General features: G+C 42.7%; 1 protein-coding gene across 1 annotated transcript in view; it reads right to left on the bottom strand.

The window, feature by feature from the left end:
- agbl4 (AGBL carboxypeptidase 4) overlaps positions 1-24,396 on the bottom strand; it is a gene marked incomplete at both ends in the record, with an annotated part of 599,805 nt that overhangs the window by 495,722 nt on the left and 79,687 nt on the right. Inside the window, one exon of the mRNA XM_084066101.1 lies at positions 22,114-22,238. Within this exon, the coding sequence (XP_083922227.1) occupies positions 22,114-22,238 (125 nt within the window). The remainder of the gene's footprint in view (positions 1-22,113; positions 22,239-24,396) is intronic.

The following is a 24,396-nucleotide window of genomic DNA, read 5'->3' as shown; positions in this document are numbered from 1 at the left end:
TTGGTAAAAAAATATATATTAAAAGTTGACAGAATCCACCTTACACCGCAGCAAGAGTCATCCTTGCGCTCGTACAGTGAGGTCACTTTGCTACAAGCTTGTAGATCTGCTATTTTTTATTGTAATTTTTTTTGCAAATCTTTGAATATATCAATTATTTAAAGCAAACATTTGTAACTCAAATATGTGCTTCTGGGGGGGTCCCTGGAACAACATATTTTGAAATGGGGTTCCGCGGCCAAATACATATCATTTGGGGGGTCCTTCCTTGACATGAAAAAGTTTTAGAACCACTGATCTACGAGTTAAATCAACACAGAGGATTTTACTGAGTACGTAAACGTCTCTCTCTCTCTCACTCTCTCTCTCTCTCTCTCTCTCTCTCTCGCTCCAAGGCGAGCGGAATAAAGGGCGACAATGCACGCACGACCAGTGCGTACCAGTCTTCTCCATCAGATGGCGTGCATATTAAGGGTTGATTTATATTTAGTTGTACAGTATATAGCCGATCTACAAGCTCACGGCGCGTCGCAAACGGCTGTTTTCGGGGCATGCGACACGGCGTTTGCAAAACCCAGTGTAAATCAGGGGCTTAGAATAGTAGCTCGTCAGCAGCCCTCCCAGAACAATAAAACAGCAGTCGGCAGACAGCTTAGCCCATCAGCACACTGTTAACCCGTTAGAACCGGGAACGCATCTGTGTTAACCATGTATTTTATGCTTTGGGCTATTGAAAAAATAGCAGATCTACAAGCTCGTAGCGCGGCACCGAGTGCCGCGCTACGAGCTTGTAGCTCTGCTATTTTTTTTGAAAAATCGTGAAGATTTGTGCAAATCTTTGAATGTATTATTTTTTTAAAGGGAACATTTTTAACTGACATCTTTGCTTCTGGGGGGTCCCCTGGAACAACATATTTTGAGATGGGGGGTCCCGCGGTCAAATACATATCATTGTGGGTGGTCCTTGACATGCAACTGTTTGAGAACCAACTGATTATAGCAGCATACGTTTTTTCAAAAAACTGTTAGGATTTAGAAGGCATTTGTAGAATCCCCCAGAAGCAAAGATTTGAGTTACAAATGTTCGCTTTAAACATATATGTTTATTCAAAGATTTGCACACATTTTCACGATTTTTCAGAAATAGCAGATCTACAAGCTTGTATATCTGCTATTTTTGAATAGCCCAAAGAAATGACACAGATTCTTTCCCCCGGTCTAAACGGGTTAAATTACAGCCATCAGCACGCCCCCCCCCCCACCCCCCCCCACTGGATCCTAGAGTCCCATCTCCTGCATCAGGAGAACAATCTGCACAGAGTAATTAGCCTCCAACACAACAGACACTTACAGGGAGAAGGAGGACGTTTTGGCTTGATTAAATTATTAAACCACACAAACACAAAACAAAAGCAGCAGCAGCATCAGAGAGAGACCGCCGCTCTCTCTCTGTCCTTCAAAGCTCCTCGCTGTTCCTTAAATACACAATACCAGACAACGTGCTCTCCCAGGGCCGCTCGTTGGTATAATTACAGTAGCTCGAGTGTGTGCGTGTGTGTGACTGTGTGTGTGTGTGTGTGTGTGTGTGTGTGTGTGTGTGTGTGTGTGTGTGTGTGTGTGTGTGTGTGTGTGTGCGTGTGTGACTGTGTGTGCGCGTGTGTGTGTGTGTGTGTGTGTGTGTGTGTGTGTGTGTGTGTGTGTGTGTGTGTGTGTGTGTGTGTGTGTGTGTGTGTGTGTGTGTGTGTGTGCGTGTGGCGTGATTGGGCCCATTCCTCCAAACGCTATCTAAATACCAAGTGGTTAACGACAATATCATGCCAGATGCACCCCCCCGCCCCCCCCCCCATATAGCCTGAATCACAAACACACATAAGGACACACATACACACACACACACAGCAAACCCCGATACACCAGCCACCATTAACTAGTGAGCTCAACATGTACAGTACATGTACACTACGCACGCGCACACGCACACACACACCCCTATACACCAACCACCATTAGTGAGCTCAACATGTACAATACGTGTACACACACACACACACACACACACACACACACACACACACAAACAACCCCTTTAACCCATTAAGACCTGAGGCGATTCTTTAAAAAAATCAAAATCCTAACAGTTTTTTGAAAAAAATATAAAAAATATTTTTTCACGATTTTTCAAAAATAGCAGATATACAAGCTCATAGCGCGGCACTCGGTGCCGCGCTATGAGCTTGTAGATCTGCTATTTTTGAATAGCCCAAAGAAATATTAAAATGAGACGCAGATGCGTCCCCGGTCTTAATGGGTTAAACAATGGTCTAATTACAGCATTTATAACCACCCTTGCCTCGCACAGCCGACCAACACCCCCTCCCCCCATCGCCCCCCCCACCAAACAGCCCGCAAATCTGTGAATGTGGAATTGAATTTAAGCCCAAGTTGAGGGCTGCTCCGCTGGCATGAAAAGACTATTTGATTAGAACGGCAGTTGTTTCATTTGTGGCAGAGCAGATTGCAGAGCATCTCTATCCGCTGTGCAATCTGTATTCATTACTGTGTGTAAAAGATGATCCATGTCCTGACACCAGGCTCATCATTTCATGCAGATGCACCACACAGGCTCCACCACGAGGCCCCTCCTCCTCCTACTCGCCACCGGCAGCACAACGCCACCATAACCCGGCACGATGCCAGCTCTACTAGGCTCTCTCACTGCACTGTATACGACCTGAGGGACAATTTAAAGCTGCATTCTTATTATCCCATTAAAAGGCCTGAGGTTCCAATTCTACAACATGTATCCTGAATCCTAATAGTTTTCTGACATACCTACGTCGCTATGTATCAGTGGTTCTCAAACGTTTTCATGTCAAGGACCTCCAGAATGATATGTATTTGGCCACCGACCCCCATCTGAAAATGACCCTCCAGAAGCAAAGATTTGAGTTAAAAATGTCTGCTTTGAAAATATATATATTCAAAGATTTGCACAAATTTTCCTGATTTTTCAGAAATAGCATAAAATATAAAAGTATTAAATAATAGTTAAAGTGGTTACACACGGATGCGTTACCGGTTTGAATGGGTTAACTACCTGTCAGAAGATTTGAACACAGGTCTAAAAGTAGTCTAAAAGCCTTGCACACAAGCAGACCATGGGTTTTTGCAGCACAAGATATCTTTCCAACTAGAAAAAGGTCTCCGCCCGGTCAGGTAGGCTATTTTGGCCTCCTGCTGGCGCTATAATAGGCCAATGTGAAAAGGCTGACATTTCTTCTAAGGCCTTTCACGGCAATCGGACACTGCAATCATGATGTTTAGGCATTTTGTTCCAAAAATGTGTTTTGCTAAATTAGACCTGCTGGTGGCGCTATAACAGGACAATGTGAAAAGGGTGGCATTTCTTCCTCGGCCTAGTGGGAATGTGCGTGTGAAATTTCACGGAAATTGCAAGCTGCGTTCATGATTTGAGGCATTTTGTTCAAAACGGACCAATCCTGCAAACTTTGGAAGCCAATGTTAGGCAATTAGGATAGAATAAGAAATATCGAACACATCCGTCTTGATCACATGACTATTGAGATACTGTGTACCGATTTGCGTGTTTGGACAAAATCTGTAGGAGTAATATGGAAAAATGTGTCTTGCAAAAATCGGCCTCCTGGTGGAGCTATAACGGGCCAATCTAAAAAAATTCCGGACAGGAGTTCGGCTTTGGCATTCAGGGAGTGTGTGTGCACAGTTTCGCAGCAACCGGGCCAACAGTGCCGGAGATTAGCTGCTCACAGACAGACGGACACACAGACAGACGGACAGGGTGCAAAACGGTCTCCGCCATGCCTTTCGGCCTGGCGGAGACAATAATGGTGGCATGTGTGACTAAGGATGTTGTGAATGTGACTCTGAATGGTATAAGACCACTCGGATGGATCCGGGAGCCCCCTTAAAGCAGTGGGAGTTCTCAGATAAGGAAGAGTATGGGCTGGGCAATATATCAATATTATATTGATATTTTGATATGAGATTAGAATTATCATCTGGTATTTGAGATATGATAATCATGGTATGACCTTGCCCTGGTTTTAATCACTTTGGCCATATTTCATACCTTCAAAATCTTCAAAAACTGTGAAAATAGCCATTCTACAAGCTTGCGATGTGACATGCTTGAAGATTTGAAAATATTGTATAGAGCAAAAACAAAACAGATTTTATCGTCACAACACCATATTACTCACATTATTGTTATCGAGGTGTTTTGTAAAGAAATATTGGGATATTTGAGTTGAAAGAGATGAAAGAGATCCGATGTACATATGACTGATGTCAAATGATGGTTTATTTTTACCATTTTAGCTTGTGCACCTGTTGTGTACTTCACTTGTTATTGTTGGTGGTGTTTTTATGTGTTGTTTTATACTGCTTTGGCCCTGTTTTGTCTAAGTCTTGCAAAAAAGGTTAATGTGACTTCCAGGTGAGGTTGATACAGGTTCCATACACTCTCAGAGTTAGGGTTAGGGTTAACCCTTTTGTGTCTGTTTGTCTACATATTTCATATTCTTCTCCCATGAATACATGGCTCTTTTTAGTTTTTAAAATTCAGATGCTATGTGTTCTAAGAAATGCAACTGCAAATGTAACTGAAATGCATGGCTTGCTTCTTCTTTTAGGCTTTTTGTGCCTTTTATTAATAGTTACAATAAAGAGAGACAGGAAACAGAGTGACAGAGTCGGAAAGTGACATGCAGCAAATGTTTGCCAGGCCTGGGAATCGAACCAGGGACTCGCTGTCAGGCATCAGAGCCTATGTGGTACACTATGTGCCTTAAGCACTTTGCTATAGTATAATGTATGCTATAAATTAGGATTTTACTGTGTGTAGCCACACAAAAGTTCTACGAAAAAGGAAGGAAAAAAGTGTTGTGATTGCGCGTGTGAATCTTCATTTACTATTAGCAGTGACAATATTTTTCTTATAACAATAAGCTAAATGTGCTATGTAGTCGTTACCACAAGTTAATTACTAATACGCATTCCAGCTTCACTTAATTCTTACATGGTTGTTTTAATGTCAGATGAGAAAATCATTATTCTACTCTCTCTAACCCCCCCAACCCCCCCTTTTTCCATCCTTCCCTCTTTTCTCTCATCATCTATTTTCTCACCAGCTATGTATTGCTGCCTGTGCCAAGCTAACGCTGCTGTCCAGGACCACAACGAAGGGCTTACTGGACCCATGCCACACTACCACACTTCAAGAAGGGTGTATGAAAATGCACCGAGCGTTACACTTTAAACAGGAAGAGCATAGGTTTGATTTAATGGGATTGGTTGAGGATTTGTACATTTTTTGGGTGGATTGGTGGATAATCATAGCAATACGTGTGCGTGTGTGTGTGTGTGTGTGTGTGTGTGTGTGTGTGTGTGTGTGTGTGTGTGTGTGTGTGTGTGTGTGTGTGTGTGTGTGTGTGTGTCAGGCATAAGGTGGCTATTTATGCGGGGGACAATGCCACATCTACAGATGTACTCAGGGTTGCCAGATCTGCTTATCAAAATTTCCCCGCAAGTTTTTATTTGAAAATAGCTGATCTACAAGCTCACAACAAGCTCACAACTGCTATTTTCAAATGGCTGACGTATATGTTAAAGTGCTCATGTGACCCATAGTTGCTTCTTTTGGGCTGGTTTTCCTAGACCCGGTTGCTTGTTTCTCTCACAGAATCTGGCAACACTGGATGTACTATTATTTGGTGCTGGTGTTGGAATGGAGGCCAGAGGCAGGAGATGGAGCTGGGTGTGTTGGCAGCATGTCACACAGTGCTCCGCTCCACGGCTGGGCTCTGTCGTGTGGATGAGCCTCTGATGCACAATGGCCTGATGATGAGCGAGTGCACGTGCCTGCTCACACGCTGGCACACACACCAACCTCGTCTACCCATGATGGTCAAACGCCAGCCCTACGTTGCAAACCAAAAAAAAGACCCCAAAATTCCTGTTTTGTACTGCACCAAAAACCCAGAAACCCAGAAAACAAACATGTATTCAAATCAAGAGCCCAGCATCCGGCTTTGAAATTGAGTCTATATAGGAAGTAACAGTTCATATGAATGGCCTGTATTTTCTTGATATTTCCTGATTTTCTTAACTTAATAAACATTGTCATAAATTCTATATGTTTCCAGTCGCCAGTTTAAAGGCTCCTTTCAATCATCATGATATGTGTTTTGGTAAACTATGGTCCCATTTATTTTAAAATTGACGATAAAGTAGGGTATGCTGTAGGAGGGGCGGGATGATTTGATTGACAAGCTACACAACCAATAGCATTCATTCCTCGCCCCCGCTCTTGATTGACAAGCTACCCAAACAATAGCATTAATTTCCGGTTGTGCAGGATATGACACGATATATAGAAAGATGGCGGATTTGAAATAGCTGAGAAATAGGCTTAATTTACGGTCTGTAGAAACGGTCTGGCATCACTCTGTCCAGTCTTTTTACTGTCTATGATTCAAATGCATCTATGAAAAAGAGGTATAGGATATGCACATCTCCAGAGTTCTCGAAAAAACGGTGCTGGACCAAATACAACTCAAAGTAAAAGAAAGGGAATGTCCACGCACTGAATAATGCTGCTCTCCCTCCCAATGCTTAATCTATTCAAACAACAAAAGGTTCAACTAAGGGCTTCATCAGGTTGCAGGGGTATGGTCTAAGTATATACCGTACCCCTGTAATGTGATGAAGCCCTTGTAGTGCCGAAACGTTGTACTTGTATTAAATAAACTAAAATAAACTAAAAGATGTTTTGGCATGTGTGAAAAAAATGTCTGTTTATTCAAGTCCCTTGCATTTGGAGGCTGAGGGTTGCCTCATTCTGGCCTCTTTAAATAAGTGGTGTCCAACCAGTGGTCCGGGGACAACCAGTGGTCCTTGAGGAGTTTCCAGGTGGTCCCCAGCTAAATGATGGAGAGTTGGTAACCAAAATGGACCCTTATAGATCTTTAACTCTTGAGAGCGTAAAATGAAACCAAATGGACCCTTACGGGTCCTTACGGGTCCATTTGGTTTCATTTTACGCTCTCAAGAGTTAAATTATCGTTAAACATCTGCCTTATACTTAATTTACAAGACGTCTACAAAATTAGAAAATGTAGAAGAAATAAAAAATTGTTATTTTCGACAAAGTCATCAAATAAACAAACGATGGTCCGTGGCTCAAATGCCGAATAAATAATGGACCTCGATATGAAAAAGGTTGAAAACCACTGCTTTAAAAGGAAAATTCCAATGAGATAAATGAAACAGTCTACTTTATTTAAAAAAACATACCCATAAGCCTTTCCCCCCTTTTTTAAAGTGAATCAAGCTATATATATATATATATACGTATGGTATATAGAAATGGCAGAAAATTCTGATAAAAAGCTCCCGTCAGCGGAGATAACCCAGGGAAACTCATTTTGCTATCAGGAAGGACAATTTGAAACTTCATTGTGTGGCGTTGTCATATCCTTTTGTGCATGTCATTATGGAGTGATCTGCGGCGCATTGGCCTTGACAATGAATGAAGGACGCCTTAATTCCCCTTTAACCCCTTAAGACCGGGAACGCATCTGTGTGTCATTTGTTTAGATTTATTTGGGATATTCAAAAATAGCAGATCTACAAGCTCGTAGCGCGGCACCGAGTGCCGCGCTACGAGCTTGTAGATCTGCTATTTATTTTAAAAATCGTGGAAAATTTGTGCAAATCTTTGAACATGTATTTTTTAAAGCGAACATTTTTTAACTCTGTTACAACTCCTGGGGGTCCCTGGAACAAAATATTTTGAGATGGGGGGTCCACGGCCAGATACATTTTAATAGGATTCAGAAGACATTTTGTAGAATCCCCAGAAGTAAAGATTTGAGTTTTGAGATACATGTTCGCTTTTAAAAAAAATGTATATATATTCAAAGATTTGTAAACATTTTAACGATTTTTCAAAAATAGCAGAATTCCCGGCCTTAATGGGTTAACGAAACAAGGTCACCAGATACCCCTATGCTCCCTGACACCGTTTGACAAACTTGAATGTCTTTCAGAAAAAAGGACGCAATCCTTTCCTTTTGACAGCTTTCCCACTGGAGGTTTGAAACTGGGAGGCTAAAACTTTCTGGCCCAGTATGGTATGTTTGAAGTCAAATAATCCGTTTGGCAAAACTACACACAAGAAGCCCATATTCCTCTTCTTTTGGAGGCTGCTATGAGAAGAAGCCTGAAAAAAGGCAACTTCCAAGAAGGAGAGAATATCACATGACATGAGAAGGATATATACAGTAGTATGCATATCTAGCATGTGCCATATGCCATGAAGCTAAGAGATGAAAACAAGGCCAAGCTATAGGGTGACAGGGTGAGTCTGTGTGTGGCTTTTTTAGAAAGGTGCAGAGTGCATAGACAAGCAAAACCTGTTGAGGTGTGAACCTGTGTACATACTCACACACACACACGCACTCACACTCACACTCACGCAAACACACCTAATATAGTGCCTTTAGCAGAATCGGTACCCACGCTGCACCTACATGACCAGTGGTGGAAAGTAACTAAGTACTGTACATGTACTCAAGTACTGTACTTAAGTACAATTTTGAGGTATCTTTTTACTTTACTGGACTATTTCCAATGTTCAGCGCTTTTACTTCTACTCTACTACATCTCAAAGGGAAATATTGTACTTTTACTCACTACAATTATATGAAAACGTTAGTTGCTAGTTACTTTGTAGATGTTGATTATTATTACAAAACAAACTAACTACTTCAGCCCTATATATATTTATGCCATTTGAAAATAGCAGATATACCAGATCATAATGCGTTGCGATGCGACGCATTGTGAGCTTGTAGATCGGCTATTCTCAAAAGATTTGTATACATTTTGAACTTGTGAAATGGGACATTCTGCACAATGAGTACTTTTACTTTTGTTACACTTTAAGTACATTTTGATGCCAATACTTTTGCACTTTTACTCAAGTACATTTTGAATTCCAGACTTTTTACTTAAGTAACAGAGTATTTCTACATTGCAGTATCGATACTTTTACTTAAGTAAAACATGTGAGTACTTTTACCACACCGTCTGGTATGACCAACCGCCTCGCCTCGCCATGTAATGCTGCACTATATACTCCAGCCATGATTAGCCCCCACACTGCTCATCCACACTGATGGCACTCACCACCGGAGGAGACCTGCCTCTGTCCCGTCTCCCCACCCTCTCTCTCACTGCTGAATGGTGACGGGTCGTTCGTGATCGATTCGTTCAAAAGAACCAGTTATTTGCCGCGAAGAGAGCAAGCTCGTTCAATTTTCTTAACCCATTAAGACCGGGAACGCATCTGTGTCACTTTAGATTTCTTTGGGCTATTCAAAAATAGCAGATCTACAAGCTCATAGCGCGGCACCGAGTGCCGCGCTATGAGCTTGTATATCTGCTATTTTTGAAAAATCTTGAAAAATCATTTTTTTGATTTTTTTTTCAAAAAAATGTTAGGATTTTAGATTTTTTTTTAAGAATCTCCTCAGGTCTTATGGGTTAAACTGTTACGTTCGCGCTATTGCGCATGCCCCCCCATACACAGGACGGGAGGTCGGGGCTGTATGCGCAACGTAAAAAGAAAACCCTCTCGCGATGGTGTTTTACAGTAGAAAAAAGCGCTACTGTACGAGAACGCGAACGAATCATTTGAACGAATCATTTGAACGAATCATTTGAACGAATCATTTGAACGAATCATTTGAACGAATCATTTGAACGAATCATTTGAACGAATCATTTCAACGAATCATTTCAACGAATCATTGCCGCGAACAAAATCGTTCGTTCGCTGAAATGAAGTTTTTTTTTTCCCACCACTACTGCTGAAGGACGCCACAACACTGACACATGGGAGAGAGAGAGAGAGAGAGAGAGAGAGAGAGAGAGAGAGAGGGAAAGAAAAGAGAGGAGGGGAAAAAAGGGGAGGAGGAAACAAATGCGCAGGGAGTGGAGGGGAGGGGAGGAGAGAGCAACAGGAAGGGAAGGGAAGGGAAGGAGGGCGGGGAGTGGCGTGGTGCGGTGCGTGCTGACTGAGGAGAGAGAGAGGGATTGTTGTACACCTCGGGGCTCTCTCTCATCATGGAGAAACATTGACACGGTGGGTCTCACGGAGGGGAGGGGGGGCGGACAATATGACAGTGCAGAAAGGGTGGCGGGGGGGGGGGGGGTGTGGAGGAGGAGCAGGGTTTGAGGTTAACCCGTTCAGACCGGGAAAGAATCGGTGTCATTTTTTTAGATTTCTTTGGCTATATTCAAAAATAGCAGATCTACAAGCTCATAGCGCGGCCGCGCTACGAGCTTGTAGATCTGCTATTTTTGAAAAATCGTGAACATTTTTGCAAATCTTTGAATGGATGTTTTTTTAAAGCGAACATTTGTTGCTTCTGGGGGATTTTACAAATGTCTTCGAAATCCTAACAGTTTCTTTTTGTTTTTAAACTTATGTTGCTATATATATCAGTGGTTCTCAAACTTTTTTCATGTCAAGGACCCCCAAAATTATATGTATTTAAAAATGTATATGTATTTAAAATAATTTGTTCCAGGGACCGCCCAAAAGCAAATATTTGAGTAAAAAAGGTATATATATTCAAAGATTTGCACACATTTCAACGCCTTTTTTCCCCTCCAAAAAATAGCAGACCTACAAGCTCATAGCGCGGCACTCGGTGCCGCGCTATGAGCTTGAGCTATGAGCTTGTAGATCTGCTATTTTTGAATAGCCCAAAGAAATCTAAAAGAGACACAGATGTGTTTCCCGGCCTTAACGGTTTAAACACAGAGGTTCCAGACACAGACATGGAGGTTCCAGACACACAAACGGGCCAGACATTGTCCAGCAGGGAGCTGACAGACGGAGCAGAGCCTTTCCCTCCTCCTCTCTGCACCCAGATAACAGAGAACCTGCATTATGCAGCAACCAGAGAGGTGCGGCCCAAGAGGAGGGAGTGACACTATATAATACGCCATACACACAGCGTAGAGCTATAGCACCGCACAGGGCAGGGCAGGGCAAAGCTGACTTCCCAGAAGAGCTGCAAGCCAACGCCTGCTCTCTGTTTAGGATGAGGGGAGGGAAGGTGAAATATATTATAGCCTATATCGTGGACAACAAGTCATTTCCTGTAAATACCCCCCCCCACACACACACACACACACACACACACACACACACACACACACACACACACACACACACACACACACACACACACACACACACACACACACACACACACACACACACACACACACACACACACACACACACACACACACACACACACACACACACATCCTTCTCTATGGGGAGAAAAGAGAGGGAAAAAAGAGAATCAATGTGCATCACATCTATTACCTCTTGGACAAGTCAGGGACTTCATCTCTCTCTCTCTAACTCTCTCTCTCTCTAACTCTCTACCTATCTCTCTCTAACTCTCTCTTACTCCACTACATCTCAGAGGCAAATATTGTACTGTTACTCCACTACAATGATTTGAATTATTTAGTTACCAGTTACTTTTCAGATATAAGTTATGATTATTATGAAACATACATTAACCACTGTAAGAGCCATTTGAGCCATTGTGTTTCTAAATTGATGATGTCACCACAGGGCACACTACAACCACTTTAAACCTATTTTATACATAGGCTATTTGAAAATAGGCGATCTACAAGCTCACAACGCGTCGCATCGCGACACGTTGTGAGCTTGTAGATTTTCAAACATTTTAGTACTTTTACTTGAAATACTTTTAGTACATTTTGATGCCAATACTTACTGTACTTCTAATCAAGTAAATTATTTATACTTTTACTTAAGTAAAGAATTTGAGTCTCTCTCCTCTCTCTCTCTCTCTCTCTCTCTCTCTCTCTCTCTCTCTCTCTCTCTCTCTCTCTCTCTCTCTCTCTCTCTCTCTCTCTCTCTCTCTCTCTCTCTCTCTCTCTCTCTCTCTCTCTCTCTCTCTCTCTCTCTCTCTCTCTCTCTCTCTCTCTCTCTCTCTCTCTCTCTCTCTCTCTCTCTCTCTCTCTCTCTCTCTCTCTCTCTCTACATTTAAAACAAGACATCAAAATATTTTCATCTTCTTAAAGACTGCTAAGTAGTAAATTACACATTTTGAAGAACACAGTCAATGTCACAATGCTCCTAGGCCTTTTTAAACTAATTTAGAACACTGTGACATGTGATCTCCGTGTCACTGGATATTGCACTCATTTATAAAAAGAAAAAAGGCCCTGGTTCTTGGTCTATAGTCATGTTCTGTGCAAAAAAATACTGGCTGCAGAACATAAAGTGGGGATGGGTTTGATTAGCGTCACACACAAGACACCCAGGCCACCATAATGCCTTCCCAGACAGAGTTTTAACATCCTCTTCTTTAATGTTCAACTTAATGTGCCATTCAACCTATCCCACTCCACAGATTACACAGCATTATGGCTGATGAATTTCAATGGGTGAGCTTGGTCTGAAAAAAAAAAAGTTAACCCATTAAGGCCCGGGGAACGCATCTGTGTGTCATTTTAAAGATTTATTTCGGCTATTTAGAAAAAATAGCAGATATACAAGCTCGTAAAAATCGTGAAAATGTGTGCAAATCTTTGAATATATGTTATTTTTAAAAGTGATTATTTTTAACTCTGGGGGATTCTACAAATGTCTTCTAAATCCTAAGTTTTTTTTATTTTAAACTTAGGTTGCTATATCAGTGGTTCTCAAACTTTTCCATGTGAAGGACCCCCAAAATTTTAAGTATTTGGCCTCAGACCCCCATCTCAAAATATGCTGTTCCAGGGACCCCCCAGAAGCAAAGATTTGAGTTAAAAATGTTCCCTTTAAAAACATATATTCAAAGATTTGCACAGAAGTTCCACGATTTTTCAAAAAATAGCAGATCTACAAGCTCGTAGCGCGGCACTCGGTGCCGCGCTACGAGCTTGTAGATCTGCTATTTTTGAATAGCCCAAAGCATAAAATAATGGTTTAAAGTGGTTACACACAGATGCGTTCCCCGGTCTTAAAGGGTTAAAGCGATGATCGGCCTTTGGGGGAATGGAGGCGCCACCACACACACACACACACACACACACACACACACACACACACAGCATCACCACCATTCCAGTTGGGGTTTGCTCTCCATCCCTATTATGGAGAGTAACTGCCCTGCACTGAGCTTTTCCTGGACAAGTGAAGCTTGCAAATCACCCACTGCAGCAGCAAGCAAAGCGGGCGAGGAGTTTGAAGGCAGGAGGCGCGAGGTTTTACTGCCTTGTCTTCTAAGAATGGCTCCCCGAAGGCTCCTATGATAATAGCTCACAGCCGTGCCCTTCACGCCGTAGCTCTGTGACGCCCGAGCTCGGCGAGTCGCTCTATACCCCCCCCCCCGCAACATGGGCGCAGCGGAATGACATATCAACTCTACGGCCAGTTGGTTATATACAGAGGACTGGGCATGATGCAGTGTTGCCAGATTCTGTGAGAGAAACAAGCAAGCGTGATCAGTGTTGCCAGGTTCTGTGAGAGAAACAAGCACGCATGATCAGTGTTGCCAGATTATGTGAGAGAAACAAGCAAGCGTGATCAGTGTTGCCAGATTCTGTGAGAGAAACAAGCGAACGTGATCAGTGTTGCCAGATTCTGTGAGAGAAACAAGCAAGCGTGATCAATGTTGCCAGATTATGTGAGAGAAACAAGCAACCGGGTCTAGGAAAACCCAGCCCAAAAGAAGCGATTATGAGGCCACATGCTCTTTTAACGTACACATCAGCTATTTGAAAATAGCAGATCTACAAGCTCACAACGCGTCGCGATGCGACGCGTTGTGAGCTTATAGATCGGCTATTTTCAAATAAAATCTTGTAGGGAAATCATACTAAGCAGATCTGGCAACCCTGGGCATGAGTAGTAGTACTCGAGTGCTCGATTTGGACGTCGGCATTCATTCAAAGTGATTCAATTCAAATCCATTTTATTATTAGTATAGTATTTCCCATTTTCAATACTTTTACACTCCACTACATCTCTGAGGAAAATATTGTGCTTTAACTCCATTACAATTATTAGAAAACTTTAGTTAGTTACTCTGGAGATATAAATTATTATTATAAAACATCCATTAACCACTTAAGCCCTATTTTTATACATAGGCTGTTTGAAAATAGCCGATCTACAAGCTCACAACGTGTCGCATTTTTCAAACATTTGAGTACTTTTAATTTTGGTACTTTAAGTATATTTTGATGCCAATACTTGTGTACTGTTAATCAAGAAACATTTTGATCACAGGCCTTTTACTTATAACAGAGTACTTCTACATTGCTGTATTGATACTTTTACTTAAGTAAAACACTTGAGTACTTTTCCCACCACTGTAGAGCAGAGACCTGACAGTTCCCCCCTGAGCAAGCATATGGCGACAGTGGCAAGGGACAACTGGGAAGAAAACTCAAGCAGAACAATGCTGTCTAGGGTGAGCGACTATCCGCCATGACCATGCCAGGGGGAATAGGAGAGAGAGAGACAGAGAGACAGAGAGAGAGAGAGAGACAAGATGGACTACAACAATTATAACAGTAACAACAACATAGTAATAGTAATGACAACAATAACAGCAGCTATAATAACAGTCTACAATCGTATTCCGTGTAAACCCACAATCTGCAGCCGAATAAAGTATATAGAGGTTGCTGTAGTTGTTTTTTAACATTAAAAAAACACACCTGTGTGAAGGTAGCGGCGCCTTTGATACATTTTGTCATCAATAAGTGTTTATAATGTGTTTATAGCCACGTGTCACGTGAAGCTTGACCAATCACTTTGTTGACATGTCTGACCAATCAGAACGTTGACGCAAAAGCCGGGTATAGAGGGCTAATATCCGCTCTATACCTAAAGGTATAGAGCGGCTAGCGCCGCTAAAAACTATTGTATAGTAAAAATCACACCCTGTGTGAAGGTAGCGGCGCCTTTGATACATTTTGTCATCGATATGTGTTTATAATGTGTTTATAGCCATGTGTCACGTGAAGCTTGACCAATCACTTTGTTGACGCACCTGACAAATCAGAACGTTGACGTACGCACACGGACAAAGTCAGGTATAGAGCAGGATCCGCTCTATACCTAAAGGTATAGAGCGGCTAGCGCCACTAAAAATGTATCCTGTGATATATTAAAGTTTCAATGTTTTGGACGGGACACAGTTATGTCACTGAGGTGAATCATAAAAGGTGAAAGCATAAGATAGCAATATATATTCTTACAGGGTATAGCCAAGCCCCCAGAAGAGGGAAGGAAAATTGAAGCACTGGAGGCCGACTCTGGGAGTGCAGCTCAGCTCACCTGGGGCCCATAGCGTGAACAAGCGAGAACGATATCGACCAATAGGCTCTATGCACAGCAGCCATATTATCACTTCCTTCACAGGTGTTACCAATGATACTAACGAAGGCTCTGTTCCATTTAGTTTAGTTTAGTTTAATTTCCACGACTCTGAGAGTGTACAAATGTGTACACTCTTAGAGTTACACACCCGTAAGGGGCCATTTGGAAACCCCTGGACCCACATTTGAGACCCACTGGTGTAGCAGAGTGTCTCCAGTGAGCCAACATGCACAATATCAGCACCCTGACTCTGTTTGACCAAGAATGGAACAGAGCCTTCATTAGTATAATTCGTAACACCTGTGAATGTCTACACAATATGACTGCTGTGAATAGAGCCTATGGGCTCAAGCTTAAGCACGGAGGCAAACGCTCCTGCGAATGCGAGACATGACTCTATAGACGAATCCACGGAGCGCTGCCCTGCGCGCAGCCATTGCTACGGTGTCAACGCTCCGCGGACGCGACACCACAGCAATGGCCGCCTACAGGCAGCTACAGGCAGCGCGTCTGTGGATTTGTCTGTAGTCCATATTCACACGGCGGCCATTTTGGAATTTAACATTGTGTTGCTGTGGCAACTGGAGTGGCAACTGGGGTGGCATTTCATTGACTTAATGGCAATATGGCCGCAGTGTGAATATGGTCTATGACGCGGAATGACCCCACGACGTCATCGGCCCCAAACACAGTATGGTGAGCAACTCCATAGAAATGAATGGGCAGGGATTTGATTTCCGGTTGCCACTCTAGATATATACTGTAGTATAACTCTATGGGTGTATAGCCTGCAAAATTAACTGTTTAGCTATGACTACAGATTAGAATCCAGATCACGCAAATGTTACAGTAGCCTTGTTTATATAATGTAACGCACACACTGAATTCAATAAGGTTGAGTCGAGTCAATCGCAATCAGTTTTAACTTTGTGGCCATTTTTTTAATTAAGTAGGCTACACCAAAATAAATACTTCGAAAACTGATGTTTTGGTGATAACACGGCAGGCAATGAGTCTTGACAGCAATGGTAAAATCCTGACAATCCTCTCAATACATTGTTCAGTGAACAATTTACATGTATCAATAAAATGTTAACATGCATACAGTAGGCAGTTGTACACGCAACATAATATTGATAGCAAACAGTGGTATAACTGACTCTTTATCACAACCAGAACTGGGTATGTGGTATGTTAAATATCGACAAACAAAAAATACCCTTTTTCTTTCCTCCTAGTAAAAAAGAAAAGGAAGTTGAAACCGAGAATCAACATAATGTCCCCCCCGCCTCCAGAGCAGTCATTTCCACATACACAAGAGCTGCACAATTTCCCCATCAGTGGCTTTTAACTTCACTCACTTTGAAGTGAATTAAAACTGAAAAGAAAGTGAAAAGTGGCAGAGAAAAAAAAGCAGAATTGGCTTTGACTCATGGCCCTATCAGAATTTCATCATAAAACGCTCACCTATAGCCTATATCAAGCTTAACACACACAGGAATGGACGACTTTTCAAATGACACAGCCATTCTTGTTGTGCAAGAAGCCACTTTTCTTATAGCCTAGAGCAGACCACAAGGAAAGAAAAAAAGAAACAACAATACTCAGCACCACATGGGCGTCATGCAGCGTCAAATAGCGTCACAAGGACCCCGGGTCACATTGACCCAATTAACCAGCGCCAGTCTCACCACACCAAGAGACCGACGGACTTTGAGGTGAGTGAGTGAGCGAGTGTTGTTTTTTGTTTTTTTTAACCCATTAAGACCGGGAACGCATCTACAAATGTCTTCTAAATCCAGTTTCTGGAAAAAAAAAAACGTATGTTGGCATAATATCAGTGGTTCTCAAACTTTTTTATGTCAAGGACCCACAAAATTATATGTATTTGGCTGCGGACCCCCATCTGAAAATATTTTGTTCCAGGGAACCCCCAGAAGCAAAGATTAGTCAAAAATGTTCCCTTTAAAAATATATATTATATTCACAGATTTACACAAATTTTCAGGATTTTTCAAAAATAGCAGATCTACAAGCTCATAGCACGGCACCGAGTGCCGCGCTATGAGCTTGTATCTGCTATTTTTGAGTGGTGCCAACCACTCCTACATTTGACTGTGTGTGTGTGTGTGTGTGTGTGTGTGTGTGTGTGTGTGTGTCTGTCCGTCCGTCCGTCCGTCCTAATGTTTGAGCACGGCCTCAACAGCTGCAGCTGATTGCAACACAAGGATGCAACCAGTTACACTAATTCAAAGGCACCACTCACTTCACACTGGGTGTGATTTTTGAATAGTCCAAAGTATAAAATAATGGTTATAGATAAAATCTAAAATGTCACAGATGCGTTCCCGGTCTTAATGGGTTAAACACAAGGGGGAAAAAAAAGAAAGGCACACACACACACACACATAAAAAATAAAGAAATAAAAATAAAAAAGAGACATCCATCCATCCAGCCCCATCCATCCATCATAAACTGGCGCTACGGTGCAGCCAATTTCCACAAAGCTTCTCTAAGCTGATTGAGGCAGACCAAATCTGTTTCACCAGCTTACATTCCTTCTAAAATGGCCATCTCACTTCCAATATCACGGGCTTTTACTGTTCGCCATTCCCCTGGCTCGGAGCTGAGAGTTAGCAAGGCTTAGCTGGATGAAACACTCCAACAGCCCAGTTCTCCCCTGGAACCCACTGATATCTCTATAGCGCAGCCTCTCTCTCTCTCTCTCTCTCTCTCTCTCTCTCTCTCTCTCTCTCTCTCCCCACACATAGCTGCACTTAGTTGGTTTACAGCATTTTATATTCGCGCCATTATTCTATCTCCATTTTATCCCATTAAAGACCTGAAGCCGATTCTACAAATGTCTTCTAAATCTTCAAAACAGTATTCTGAAAAAAACGTATGTTGAGCACAACTGGTCAAGGACCTCTTCAAATCACCTTTCGCCTCATAATGAGTCTGACACCTTCTTCAACACACATTCTTTTGTTCTCATGTATATGGATGTCTGTTGAAGGGAAAAACGGGGGTGTGTAGTGACAACTTCTTTTCAGGGGCAAAACAGTGAATTTTTAAGGGCAGAACAGGGAGGAAAAAATGCATTTTCAGGGCACTTTCAGGGAAAGAACAGTAACGTGTGAAGTTTTGAAGTGGCACATCTGTATATCAGTGGTGCTCAAACTATGTCATGTCAAGGACCCCCAAAATGATATGTATTTGGCCGCGGATCACCATCTCAAAATATTTTTGTTCCAGGGACCCCCCCAGAAGCAAAGATTTGAGTTAAAAATGTTCGCTTTAAAAATATATATATTCAGAAGATTTGCACACATTTTCAGCATTTTTCAAAAATAGCAGATCTACAAGCTCGTAGCGCGGCACTCGGTGCCGCGCTACGAGCTTGTAGATCTGCTATTTCTGAATAGCCAATGTGTAAAATAATGCTTTTTTTTTTTTTTGGTCAAATCAAAAAGTGACACAGATGCGTTCCAGGTCTCAATGGGTTATTTGCCTATTTTATGTTTTGGCACGTTTCAAGTCATAATGAAGTCAAAAGGTGTGTAGAGACGCAACGCAACGGTGCGCTCATGCTAATATGCACGTGTGTGCATCTCACACACACACGCACAAGCACAAGCACAAGCACGCGCACACACACACACACACACACACACGCAGCCCTTTTTACAGCCCACAAGTCTTAGCACAAAATGCAAGGCGGCAGCTATCCAGACCTCCCTCTACTGGAGTAGATTAAATTCACACAAGGCTTCTTTGGGAAAAAGGAAATTGGACAGATAAGAAATAGATTTCTAAGAAAAGGAGCCTGTGAGATGGTTCTATATGTACAGAGAACTCAGAAGTGTGCGGCCGGTGAAAATGTTTTTTTCCACCCCGTTTTCTGTCACCTGTAAGGCCCCTCGTCGCCCCTTCCGTGTGTGCGCCCGCTGCACTTTATCGTGCTTGCTTTTGTGTACATGCACACGAGCCTCTGTCCGTACTTATCTTTATATCTGCCTATATTATCCCATTAAGACCTGGAACGCATCTGTGTCATTTTTTTATTTGAGCTAAAAAAGCGTTATTTTACACTACCGAGTGCCGCGCTACGAACTTGTATATCTGCTATTTTTTTTTTTTTTTTTTTTTTATGTGTGCAAATCTTTGAATATACAGTTTTAAAGCGAACATGTTTAACTCAAATCTTTGCTTCTGGGGGGGTCCCTGGAACAACATATTTTAAGATGTGGGTCCGCGGGCCAAATACATATAATTTTGGGTGGTCCTTGACAAGAAAAAGTATGGAGTACCACTGATATAGAAACATTACGTTTATCAGAAAACTGTTAGGATTTAGAAGACATTTGTATAGAATCGGACCTCGGGTCTTAATGGGTTATCTTACACACTCCCCTCCCGCACCCCCCCCCCCCCCCTCCCCCCCCCCCACTGTCTCTCTATCGTTTTTAACCACAACAGCAAATATCCTGTTGGCCCAGGCGGGCGGGGCGGCAGGCGGCTGCCTGTGTGTGTGTGCAGGTATATCTGGCTGCGGGATCGATCCCCGGCTCCAAGCCGAGGCCTCCCATTCATCTCAGAGCCATAAAATGTGATTAGTGCTGACTACAGCATTGCAGGGAGATGGGGGGGCCGATAGCAGGCCTGATAGCTAAAAGGGCCAGGGCTGGGGCTATGGGGCTGGGGCTGGGGCTGGGCTTACTGCAGGAAGGATAGCAGCAAGCAACAGCATGCCTCGGATTCATCCCTGCCCTTGCTCTACCTCTCTCTCTCTTTCCCTCTAATTGTCTCGGACTCTCGTCTCATCTTGGTCAGTCTCTCCTTTTTTTTCCCTATCTCTCTTCCTCTCACTGTTCGTGTCTTGTCTCTCTCTCTCTCTCTCTGCTATACTCTCTCTTTCCCCTTCATTTTATATTAGCCTCTTACGTCTTTGTGTTTGCTCTATCTCTACAGCCTGCCAGGCACTCTTAAACACACACACACACACACACACACACACAAGAGATAGCGAGCCGTTGGATTCAGATGCCAATAGTTTCCAGTTTTACCCTCCTCTGCTAGGAGTTATACATGACAGCGCTGACAGAAATGGCAGCGATCCAATCAGGGTTGGGTAAAAAAAAACTCAATAATAGCCCCTGCCCCTCCCATCCCTTCGTGGCCACGCCCCCCACTGTTCCCATGCACTGTATATCTCTGTGGCACGTGACCAGCCTCTCTCTCAGCCAATCCCTGCGCTCCCTGAGAGCCTTTGCCTGGTGGCACACACAGGAATGAGCTCACAGATGATGATGTGACAAGAAGTGAGGCATGAGATAAACAACGGGTCCGCTTTGTTAAAGGGGGAAAACAAATTGCTTTGTATCTTTCAAAATTGGGTATTGTTGTGGGTGCAAATTCATGGTGAGGCTGTCTACTGGAAGGCATTTAGGGAACATGGTTGGTTTGTTGTTTTTTTTGTTGGTTGTGAAAGGACATCCAGTACTGTAGGGCACAGCACATACAGTATGTATTATTTGGCACTGGTTCATTGTGTGTGCTATTATTACTATCACTTATCCATCCCCCCCCCCCCCCCCCCCCCCCGCCTTTTCCCCCTTTGGCTGACATATTACAGTATTTACATTTTCAGTAGATCTAAAAAGCAAAAAAAAAAGTTAAACAAAACTCAAGCAGTGCATTTAAGTCAATGTGATGATTGGGATTGTATAATAGTGGATATTATTCATTCATATTAATTCTAAAAGGTAACAGGAATAGTTATCCAAAAACGTATGTAACAGAACGCCACGTGATTTTCAACTGGACAAAGCAAATGAACAGAACTAGACCTCACCCGTCCGGGGATATGAGCGCCCAGTAAGTATGTGCAGAGTTTGGGTTATGCGCTGTGCACAGATATATCAGGGACGGAAAGTGACTTTGTACCTGCAACAGTTCCAACACACGCACACGCGTCATGGTCCACTTGTTTCACGGATGTGGCAACACCGGCGCTTGTTTCACGCACATGATTTGGCAACACGGGAGCCAGCGACCACAAACCCCCCCCCCCCCCCACATTTGAAATATTTATTTATGTGCACATAAACAGAAGATGCATTGTACAAAGGACATAAACACTGCCACACACACACACCCACACACCCGGAGCCGCGGACGGCGGACCCCCAAGGGGGTCCGTGGACCTTGAGTCGCGGACCCCCAGGGAATGCTTCACAGACCACTTGGTGGTCCGCGAACCCGCCGTGCATGCTACGTGGCCGCACACACACGTATCAGAAAAATCAGAGAACAACAGGCTAATACTTAGCACCAACAGCTAACAACATACTGTGGGGACCCTGTGGCCGTGCATGGCCGTGGGCCGTGGCCGTGCATGGCCGTGCATGTGCAAACTCCGGCCGTAGAGTGAAACAGAGGTTGGGAAAAAGTGAAAAATATGTTGCACGTTGTCTGCACATGGTAATGATCATTGGCCATGTGCACGTTCAGATGTTGTGGTGAACGCACCGAGGAGAAGATCCCGGTCAGACAAAAGGAATGCGGTTTAGACAGGAGGATAGAGAGGTTTGTAGAGTTATAGTAGGATAAAAGAGATGAAGCTGCTTACCTGTGTCTCACGGACGTTCTCCACAGTGAAGTTGAACCAGACTCTGAAGCGAGGGTTGCAGGTATCAGGGCGGATAAAGAGGTCAAACTCAAACTCACTGATGTAGTCCACTCGTCCAAGATTACCTGCAGGAGGTCAACCACAAAAAAAACACAAAAACATAACATCATTGTCCTGTGCAAACCTTGTATGTCCAAAACGCTTACTTTTCAGGATTTTTTTTCAAAAAACAAGCCACATTCAAACGGAGAATCGCGGCCGTCCACCTTTTTTTTACGATTCTACCGGAGCCCCGTGCGTGTAATTTTTCAAAGGTACAGTAAAATAGCCCTCTCTGGTATTACAGTACAGTACATATATAATTCTTTGTTTGAGCTGTTGGAGATAACCAGGCTATACTTGGTTGTTAAAGTCCAAAATGACAACAATATGACTGTTGTGTGAATTAAAATAGATAAAACTGATTTGTTAAATCGCTCGAGAACCGAGAATCGTTTTAACCCTTTAAGACCGGGAACGCATCTGTGTCAATTCAGATTTCTTTGGCTATTCAAAAATAGCAGATCTACAAGCTCATAGCGCGGCACCGAGTGCCGCGCTACGAGCCGCGCTATGAGCTTGTAGATCTGCTATTTTTGAAAAATCGTGACGGACAGAGCTTTCGCGCATTTATAGTAGGATATCTATAAAGTAACCACTTTCAAAACTTGCAGATCTACAAGCTCACAACGCGTCCATATTCAAACACAAAATGTTTGAATGTGGAGATACAAGGTTTCTGCCCGACAACAACAATAACAAGCTCTTTTCAGTGTCAGGTAGAAACTGTTAGAATAATTCGGTGCATCTGGCATCACACAAACATCACAGAGATGATGATTCCATCTGCTCTTACAGGGCAGTTGTGTGGGTGGGCGGCAGAAATAAATGTTCCCAAATTAAAAGCTAGACCTCAAGTCAACTTCAACTTATTTTAATCTACTACATGGAGCATGTGATGTGCTGGAATGAGATACAGGTGATGCCAGCCGTGAGGGAAGTGGACCAAACAGTGCTTAAACAGTTAATCAGGCCTTTGGTCCTAGTTTAATTGAAGGATATAAGATAAAAGAAACTGTAGCACAATGTGGCAGCATTATCACTGGCACCATAACAACACAACTACACACATTGCTGTCTATTCAAGAATTTCTGGTAGAATGGAGAAAAAAAAGAAAGAAAAAAAAACTCTCATCTTTCCATAACCCGTTAAGGTTTCTACAAAATGTCTTCTAAATCCTATCCGTAAACAGTTTTCTGAAAAACTTAAGTTACTATATCAGTGGTGCTCAAACTTTTTAATGTCAAGGACCCCCAAAATTATATGTATTTGGTTGCGGACCCCCATCTCAAAATATTATGTTCCAGGGACCCCCCAGAAGCAAAGATTTGAGTTACAAATGTTCGCTTTAAAAATATATATATATTCAAAGCTTTTCACACATTTTCAAGATTTTTCAAAAAATAGCAGATCTACAAGCTCTAAGCTGCTATTTTTGAATAGCCAAAGTATAAAATAATGGTTTTAAGTGGTTACACAGATGTGTTCCCGGTCATAATGGGTTAAATGGAGGAGAAAAAAAAAGATTTCATGACGTTCCAGCCATCAATATTAATTGTATGCAGAACTTACATTTGAAAACGTACAGCATTGACAACGAACGTGGCAGGAACTTTGAGACATATTATTTGAAATAAATGCAAATTATCATAACTATATTATATATATATATTTGTGGCAGCTGTTAGTGTGTATATATAGCTGTCACAGTACTAGTATGTAAAACACGACTTTGCCTCTTTCTCTCCCCTTCGTTTGGCAGGGCTCTGATCGTCAGAGAGCACCGCCTGCCTGCCTGGAGGGGAAAGCCGCTGGGGACAGATAGACAGGCAGGACGGGGTTGCTCCAGCCATCCATATCTGATACATTATATTCTGTCCATACCGAGATAGATCCAGATGATCAGTGGAATTATAATTAGTCCAATGGGAGCCGTCTCTCTCCTGGCATCCAACCTTCAGAGCTCTCTCTCTCTCTCTCTCTCTTAACCCTTTAAGGCCGGGAAGGGAACGCATGTGTGTCATTTCTTTGGGCTATTCAAAAATAGCAGATATACAAGCTCATAGCGCGGCACCGAGTGCCGCGCTATGAGCTTGTATATCTGCTATTTTTTTAGAAAAATCCTGAAAATGAGTGCAAATCTTTTATATACATTTTTAACTCAAATCTTTGCTTCTGGGGGT

The sequence above is a fragment of the Gymnoscopelus microlampas genome (genome assembly GCF_963454915.1).
Source record: "Gymnoscopelus microlampas genome assembly, chromosome: 9".
In the NCBI taxonomy this organism is placed as follows: domain Eukaryota; kingdom Metazoa; phylum Chordata; class Actinopteri; order Myctophiformes; family Myctophidae; genus Gymnoscopelus; species Gymnoscopelus microlampas.
The sequence above is the reverse complement of the archived record's forward strand: the minus strand, read 5'-3'. Positions and strand labels throughout refer to the sequence as shown.